The sequence below is a fragment of the Chiloscyllium punctatum genome, chromosome 2 (assembly GCF_047496795.1).
Source record: "Chiloscyllium punctatum isolate Juve2018m chromosome 2, sChiPun1.3, whole genome shotgun sequence".
Classification (NCBI taxonomy): Eukaryota; Metazoa; Chordata; class Chondrichthyes; order Orectolobiformes; family Hemiscylliidae; genus Chiloscyllium; species Chiloscyllium punctatum.
In genome coordinates this window covers 115663038-115672564 of record NC_092740.1, presented here as the reverse complement: position 1 = coordinate 115672564, position 9527 = coordinate 115663038, and the positions used below count along the sequence as shown (strand labels likewise).

At 40.5% G+C, this 9527-nt stretch overlaps 1 protein-coding gene across 1 annotated transcript in view; it reads right to left on the bottom strand.

Annotated features, from left to right (window-relative positions):
* Window positions 1–584: 584 nt before the first annotated feature.
* The window catches only part of dnah6 (dynein, axonemal, heavy chain 6), a 310227-nt gene continuing 301284 nt past the window's right edge, over window positions 585–9527 (bottom strand). Inside the window, exon 78 of the mRNA XM_072587520.1 lies at window positions 585–958. Coding sequence (XP_072443621.1) covers window positions 855–958 — 104 coding nt within the window. The 3' untranslated portion in view covers window positions 585–854. The remainder of the gene's footprint in view (window positions 959–9527) is intronic.

The following is a 9527-nucleotide window of genomic DNA, read 5'->3' as shown; positions in this document are numbered from 1 at the left end:
AACAGAATAATTGATTTTTCAACAACTGAACAGCAAACTAAAATATAGTAATATCCCATAAACATACCCTTGGCAAAGGCAAATTCAGTAAAACAGATTGTCTTATATGCAATTTTGGCAGAGAGAGAGAATCCAAGCTCTTCAGCAGTTGCCAAGAGAGATGCAACAGCTTCCACAGCCAACTTCACAATCCCAACGACCACTGAAAGCTAAACTAAAAGCTTGGTTCTGTAGAAGCCTGTCTCCATGCATTTATACTGCTGCTCTAGTTCCAACTTTTGGGAAAAAAACCCAAGGACTCACAAGCTTTATAGGCCTGGAGGAGACAGCTCGCCACCTATGGCTCAAAAACACTCTTCAAAAAAAAGGACCAAATACACCTCTTCAAAACGTAGTATCATCATAGTAGTTAATTCTAAATGAGAAGAAAATCTGAATGCTTAATTTGATATTTAAAATAAAACCGCTTCACAAAAATCATTTGTTTGATTATTTATTGAAATTTCATTACTATGACCACAACCAGATTATCGCAATATTTTACCTAAGCAAAGCAAAATGCATTTAAGGAAATTGTACTGATACTTATAGCAAACTAAAAGTGATTTTAAAAAGAAATTTAAAAAGAAATTAAAACAGTTAAATATAAAAACTCAAGTAACTACATTTGCCACAGGAGAATAAAAATAAAATAAGAGCTGAATAGTATACAAAAGTCTATCCAAAATAGTGATGTAGTTCAAAGCACTGTCAAAGGTTCCAGCCCTTCCTCTCCTTGGAAAGCCATTTGCAGAATTACTTACACAGAAATAAATTCCTAAACAAATGACCTGGCCTGTACAGATGTACCAGATTTAATCATTCAGCTGGCAAAGCAAAGCTGCTCCTTTCGAGATCCAATAGTCGCTGTCCCTTTTTGATGGCAGTAGCACAGTCACAACAAAATTTGTAGAATGGCCTGAAATCAGATAAATTGAAAAAAAATACCTTGTTATATTGATTTGCAATGACCAAAATGTGTTAGGTCATTCACCAAAACATTTCAGCATTTACTCCCTTCACCACCGATATAGTGTGTGCCATCAAGAAGATGCTCTGCAACGACTCACCATGAATCCTTCAAAGTCACCTTCCAATGCCATGACCTATGCAGCCTATAAGGGCAAGGGCAAGAGATATATGGGAAAATCACAACCTGCAAGTTCCCCTATAAACCACTCATCTGTCTCCTCCACTGTGAAGACCAATGCAAAATATTGCCCTAAATTATCTGCCACTTCTTTGTTCCTCATTATTAATTCCCTAGTTGTATTCTTTAAGGGTCCCATACTTTAGCTGTTTGTTTTATATACCTGTAGAAACTCTTGCTGCTTATTCTTATATTTCTTGACAACTCAGAAATTTTCTCCTTTTTTATTAGTCTTTTTTAAATCATCTGATGCGGTTACTAAAAAACATTCATTATTCTCTGGCCCAACACTAGTTTTCCCTGCTTTGCCGTATTTTTTGATTGGATGCTTTCCTCGATCACCTTTGTTAACCAGGGATGGTTCATGTCATTAAGTCTTAATATCACTGACCAGAGTTGTCCTGAAATATGATATGGAGGTTGGAATGGTGTTAGGAGGGGGCTTGAAATGGGGTAATAATGCAAATATCTTAAAATATCTGGAGCCAGTTATCCTTCTTTCTCTTAGACACAGTCTCTCATGACCAAGGGTGATTTTGTTCTGCTCCAGACTGGTGCATCTCCCCCACCACGCTTGAGATTATGTAACATTCTAATGCTGGATCTGAACAAATCTCTGAACAGATGTGGGCTGCTATAGATGTTTCTTTTATAATATATTTTTATTAAGAAAAAATAGATTTTTAAATATTACAACAAATATAAAACAATGCAATTCAAAACAGTACAAAAATAGTACAAAACTAAACCCAAATAATAAAAAATTTCCCCAACCCATCCTCCTATACGAATGTGTAAACATATATAGAGAAGTATAAAATAAAAAAACCTAAACTAGCTATTTAACGAACCAAATAAATACCGAACAACAAACAAATAAACAGTAATAACTCAGCCCAGCCAAACAAAACACTCATACATTCACAGTTCCTCCTCCCTGGATATTGGACTCATGAAACACAATCGTTACGGATATATAAAAGCCCTTGTTAGTGTGGCAGATAAATCTGTGTCCAGGTATTTCAAAAAGGGTTGCCATGTCTTGTAAAAATTCTCAGTTTTGCAGTGTACCATATTTCTAAGAAAACCCAGGGGAATATGCTCCATAACAATCTTCCGCCAACCTGACAGGGGGGATGTCCAACCTAGCAAGATATTCCTCCTTGCACAGAATGTAAGAATATTGAAAAGTTTTTCCTTATGCGAGTCTGCAGAAAATACAATGGATAAGCCCAAAAGGAGTGAAATAGGGTCCTTCTCCACCCCTACTCCTAAAATCCTCTCCATTGCACCCACCACAGCGCTCCAATACATTTGAAGCCTGTCACAAGACCAAAGACAATGGGTAAGAGTGCCCATGCAGACCTTGCACTTGGGACATGCTGAAGATACCCCTGGTTTAAATTTTGACAAACGGTCTGGGACTAAGTGGACCCTGTGGAGAATCTTCAACTGTAAAGCATGGGTCCTATTACAAATTGATATCTTCCTTGCATTCTCCCAAATATCCTCCCATGCCCCTGAAGAAACGTCAACACCCAGCTCTCTTTCCCACATCTTACAGAGTCAATCAGACTCATCTGAGGTGGCACCCCCAATTGGTGATATAGAGTACTGACAGAGAGTGTACTCTTAGCCCTTAGTATCCCTCTTTCTATGTCAGATTTGTAGGGATCAGTCAAAAGTGTGGTCTTTTTTTGAAGAAAATCCCTAACTTGAAAAAAATGAAAGAGGTCTCTCTCTCTCCATACTAACTGATCAAAGGACATCGTTACATCTCCCTCAAATAAATCACCCATGCAAGATATACCCCTAGCTGCCCACCGTTTAAATCCTGAATCTATTATACCTGGTTGAAAACTCGGCATACCCACTAAAGGTGTAAACAAAGATGTTTTGCCAATATTTCCTTCCCTCTGCCGAATTGCCCTCCATGTTTAACAGTATTGATGACTATCGGGTTATGGCAATATTCCCTAACTGTCCTCACCTTGTCCAAAAACAGCAAACTGGTAAGGGGGCACCTTGCCTGGGAGACTTCGATATCTAGCCATGAAAGAGGGTCCCCACAAACCCAATCACTTACATAGGTCAAAAGCGAGCTTAATTGGTAATTTTTAATGTCCGGAAGGTCTACTCCCCCCAATCTGTGAGGCAACTGCAGTTTGGCTAATTTAATGAGGGGCTGTTTATGGTGCCAGATAAAGGAGCTGAACCAACTGTTCAGTCTCCTGAGTGTTTGTTTATTGAAAATCAGGGGGAGCATCTGGATGGAGTATAGCAAGCGAGGGAGAATATTCATCTTAATAAGCACTATCCAACCCAACCATGAGACTGGAAGTGCCTCCCATCTTTGGAGATCTTGTTTAATTTTTTCAAATAATTGAGTAAAATTGGCTATGAACAGCCAATCCAGAACTGGAGAAATGAATATGCCCAAATACACAAAACCCCCCTGTGACCACCTAAGTGGGAATCTATAGTCACTCTCAAGAGCCAACCCTTTTGTAAGACCATCCATAGGCATAGCCTCTGATTTAGCAAAATTAATCTTATACCCTGAAAAAGCGCCAAACGCGTGAATGCATTGTATCAGGCTGAGACTGCTAGATTTGTCAAGAAAATTAGAACATCATCTGCATACAGCGAGATCTTATGTAATTTTGACCCCACTTCTGGAGCTGATATATTGAGATCCCCACGAATGGCATCTGCCAACGGTTCAATCACCAACGTATAAAATATTGGTGAAAGGGGACAGCCCTGCCGGCTGCACTGTACACTGTAGAGAACCTTTATCCATCTTATGAAAACTTCGCCCAGACCAAAGTATAGAAAAGGTACGGCCACTCAACTCGGTCAAATGCCTTCTCTGCATCTAAATAAATCACCAATCCCTGTATTGACTGCTGTTGGCATACTTGAATTACGTTAAACAGCCTCCTAACGGTATTGGAGGATCTGCGTCCCTTTATGAAGCCAGTCTGATCCTCTTTAATAATAGAGGGTAACACAATTTCCAGCCTTAACGCAAGAACCTTAGAGAGGATCTTAAAGTCCACATTTAAGAGCAAGATGGGCCTGTATGAAGCACAGTCTTCTGGATCCTTCCCTTTTTTTAAGGATAAGTGAAATATTGGCCTCTCTCAGAGATGGTGGGAGACAAAGATGACTGTATGAATCATTAAACATATTCAGCATCAGGCCTGACAGTATACTTATAAATTCCTTATAGAATTCATTGGGAAGTACATCAGGACCGGGCACCTTTCCACTCTGAAGCTGCTCCACAGCTTCCTTCACTTCTTACTTTGATAATGGGGCATTGAGAAAGGAGTGTTGTTCGGGAGTCACACCCAGGAGCTTCAGATCTCTAAAAATGGATTCCATTTTGGCCTGCCCCTCCTCACAATTCTCAGACTGATATAACTTAGAGTAGAATCTCTGGAACGCCATATTAATCTTTTTAGAATCACATGCTAGGTTCCCAGACCCTTCCCTAATCGCAGTAATGGCTTGTGGGGCACTCCTCTTTCTGGCAAGGTATGCTAAGTATTTGCCTGGCTTGTCACCATGCTCGTATAACCTTTGCTTTACAAAAGCCAGTTCTTTCTTTGCTGGCTGTGTGAGCACGGAATTTAGTGTAGACCACAGTGCCATAAATCCTCTGTAGTTTGACCAATGAGGGTCTGTCAAAATAGGCCTTCTCGGCTGCCTTCAACCGTGCTTCAAGGAGACGTTGCTGGTCACCCTTCTGCTGCTTCGTACTTGTGGAATATGAAAGAACTAACCCTCTGGCATAAGCTTTGGCAGTTTTCCAGAGAACAGATGAGCTATCAACCGAGCCTATGTTGATGTCTAGGAATGCCTGAAATTCCCTAGAGAAGTACTCCGCAAATTGGCTGTCCATGAGAAAAAGGGGTCCATTCGCCAGTACCTTGAATCCACTGTAACATCCTTAATTTTAACCACGAGGTACACTGGAGCATGATCAGAGATGGCAATATTACCAATCGTACAGGATGCCACCAGATCCAGGGTTACCACAGGGGTCAGAAAAAAAATCAATCCTCGTGTGACATCTGTGCAGATTGGAGAAGAACGTGAAATCCCTACCTGTAGGGTGGAGACACCTCCAGACGTGCACCAACCCTAATTCCCCACACAGACCCAATAACTGTTTAGTGTGTGCAGAGGGTGTCAAGGGACCTTTAGGCAACCTGTCTACTGTGGGGTCCATGAGGCAGTTAAAATCTCCCCCTATAATGATATGCCAAGACTTGAGACTTATCAGTTTAGAAAAAACATCTACCAAGAATTTAAGAGGATGAGCTGGGGAACAATAAACATTTAAAATGCCATATTCTTCCCCATTTATCAAGGCTTTAAGAATTACAAACCTCCCGTATGTGTCTTTAATACATTCCAACAATTTAAATGAGAGATTTTTCCTGACCAATATAGCCACTCCCCTACTGCTGGTGTTAAATGATGAAAAATAAACTCGGTCAAAGCCATTCTGCTGTAATTTCAGATGCTCCTTGTCATCTAAATGTGTCTCCTGTAACAAAGCAATATCCACCCTCTCCTTTCTAAGACTCAAGAATATCTTCTTCCTCTTAATTGGTGAGTGACTTCCCTTGATATTCCAGTTACACCATTTAATCAAATCATTAGCCATAATCTTCTGCAATTACATTTAAATTCCAGAGAGGAGGAACCTGAACCACAAATTGCTGAGCCTTAGTGTCGCATGGTCCACCAAATATAAAAAACTACATAAACTAAAACCACTACATTGAACAAACATACAAAATTATTAAAAATAAAAAACAACAAAAACCAGAAAACAAACCAACATAAAAAGCGTCAATAGCGCTAAGTAGGGGAATTCACCCCCCACCCGGAGGGGGCAACTACCCGTCCCGAACTGCCCATAAATAGGCATCTAACCATCTCAACCACCGTCACTTCTCCCAGCTAGAGCCGCATCGCAAGCACAAGCTAAAAAGAATAAACACCTCATAGAATATCAATATGAATAAAAAAACATTATTTTATGAAAAAAAGGGAATAAATACCCCACCCATCCTTTGGTATGTCCTAACTTAGAAATTTAAAATGTACATCTTAACCACCGCCAGACATAGCTTGGACCAAATTATTATCAATAGAGGAGAAAAAAGGGGAAAAACATAGCTCCAACCGGATTTCCTCCATTTATTTTACAGAATGATAAACGCATACCCAAGCAACAATATTTATACATACGACAATTGTTTAAATTAGGTTAGTTTGTCCACAAAGTCTCTTGCCTTCTCCAATGTGTCAAAGAGATGCATGGATCCATCTAAGGTGATCCGAAGCATTACCGGATATCTCAGGGAGTACTGAATCCCATGCTCCTTCAATCCTCTCTTGACACCATCATACGATTTTCGTTTCTGGATCACTGCCACTGAAAAGTCTGAAAAAACATGATCTTAGACCCCTCGTAAATTAGGGCCTTTGGATCCTTCCCCTGGAGTCTGGAAGCCTCCATGACTCTCTCCTTATCCCGGTAATGATGGAACCGCACCAGGAAAGGACGAGGGCGTTGATCCAGACTCGACCTCCGCCCTGTGACCTGGTGAGCCCTCTCTATTTTCAATCCTCTCATACCAGTCTCCAAGTCATGGAATTTCGGAAGCCGATCTTCAACACATTCCGCAGGCCGCTCACCTTCCTTACCCTCAGGCAGACCAATGATCCGAATGTTTTTTCTCCTGCCCCTGTTTTCAAGATCATCCACTTGGTCACGCAAATTATGAACCTGCGTCTTCAGGGCTTGGATCTCTTCCTTGAATGAACTGGCATCAGCTTCCACTACTGTGTCCCTGTGCTCCACCTCATCCGCCCTCTTCTCCAGGTCTCCCAGCTGCTGCTCATGCTTCTGCAGCATGAGAGAGACTGGAGCCAGCTTCTCTTCAAACTGTTTCCCCAACATCTCGCGAGATTTCGAGAGCTGGTTCACCAGGCTCCGAGGCTGCTGCAGGCTGAGCTGCAGGCCCGGCCTCAGATGCTCCTCCTCCCTTTTTAGGCATTTCTGGACAGCTGAAAATACAGGTAAGTCAATTTTTAAATGTTTCTTGGGGCTCCACAATCTTTCCAACGCCCCAAGAAATCCTGATGACCTGGGTTGGGTGGGTTAAAGGACCGGCCTGCTTCTGCTGCGATGCGAAGCTCTGCAGTGTGATCTTCTCAGATCGCCACCATTTAGATCTCCCGGGCTGCTATAGATGTTGATCTGATTCAGTGTGAATACAGAGGAATCTCAAAATCCAAACAGATGAAACTGGGACTGAACCCTGAGGTGTTACTGAATAATTTACTCAGACATCGACTAGGGAAATTGTAAAAGTATATTTTTAGACTACTAACTGATGATAACTGCATAAGCGAGCAACCTTTCAGATGCAGTTATTTACAAAATTTCCCATAATGTTCCTGGTTTCCTTTATTTTCAGTCTTTAACAGAAAGAAAGAGCAGTTATCTCAAAGGTCTCGATTGCTAAACAAATGAGTGTGGAAATGGCAATTCCTCTTGGTGTTCATTTCAGTGAAAAAAAAACTGGATGGCTGCCTGTATTTTGCAATCAAAAGTGAAATGGGTAGGTGTTTGCTTGGAATTGTCACAGGGTATGGCCTATCAGATATAAATAACGGATTTTAAGAATAAAAAGTGGACAAAGCTCAGTTCAATAATTCAAGGTGCAACGAAATACTCCAGCAGGGCCAGGTCTGTCTGGATAGCCTATTTCTGAATTGTACCTTCCATGTAACTCTTTATCAGATATACCTCAGGCTCTCAGTGTAACAAAAACCTCTCTGAGAAAATTTTCTTCAACAATTAACAAATATATTCAAACATCCCTATGAATAGCAATGTGTTGCATTCATAACGTTTTTTTAAATTGATGTACTGTTATGCATCTGACATATACCAGAGAGGTTTCAAGACAGGGGCTCAAACTAATCTCTCAACTTGTAATGATTTGATTGATTGCTCTCTGGTTCTTAACATTTTCAGACTGGTAACTTCGAAAAAACAATATACTTCAAACCGCAGCTATTTTAGTGGTTCCACTCTAACAATTTTCTCTTAGCTGCTGCCCTTATTTTTGAGTGATCCAGTAACTGCCTCGTCAATTGTGATGCATTGCTATTTGGCACAAATTTCAAATCATAAATCAACAGATTTGACACAGAAATTTGTATATTGTACATGCAATCCACAAATTCGGATGCCTAACATGCATACTGGGTGCAGTTTTACACACAGCAGCAAGTATTGTGAAGAATATGTTTTGATTGTGCTGCCCAAGTCCTTACACCCCGCACCAGGCTTGCACTGACTCCAAATTACAACATTCAAAGTTGAGAAAGTTTACTGTTTCAAGTCATTTCTGGATTAAAAAAAACAATTGTTAGCGATTTTTGAGAAGATTTGTATCTCAGGTTGATGATAAGTCTGTAAGTTAGCTCGCTGAGCTTGAAGGTTTGTTTTCAGACGCTTCCTCCCAATAATAGTAACATCATCAGTTTGTCTCAGGTGAAGTGCTGGTAGTATGTTCCACCTCTCTATTTATAGGTCTTGGTTTCTTAAGGTGGGTGATGTCATTTCTGGGTTTTTTTATCAATGGAAGGTAGATAGGATCTAAATCGATGTGTTTGTTGATGGAGTTCTGGTTAGAACGCCATGCCTCTAAGAATTCTCATGTGTATCTTTGTTTCACCTGTCCTAGGATGTGTGTGTTGTCCCAGTCAAAGTGGTGTCTTTGTCTGTCTGTATGCATAGAAACTAGTGATAGTGAGTCATGTTGTTTGGTGGCCAGTTGGTGTTCATGTATCCTGGAGGCAAGTTTCCTGCTACTTTTGTCCGATGTAGTGCTTTTTCACAGTTCTTGCATGGTATCTTGTAAATGATGTTAGTTTTGCTGGTGGTATCTAATAGATCCTTTAGGTAATTAGTTGCAGTTTAAGTGTGTTGGTAGGTTTGTGGGCTACCACAAGAGTTGTCTGGAAGTCATTCGTGATATGTCTTTGATGTTAAGTAATGCGGCTATAGTTTTTGATTGTTATGTCTACTTGTTTGGATTTGTTTCTGAGGAATCAGCGAATTGCGTTTATTGGTACCCATTTTTCTTGAAAACATTGTATAGATATTCTTCTTCTGCTTTTCGCAGTTCTTGGGTGCTGCAGTGTGATGCATCTTGTCAAAATAATGTTTTCTTGTGCTCCATTTGTGAGTGTTGAGATGATTGCTTCTGAAGTTAAGTACTTGGTTCCTGTGTGTTGT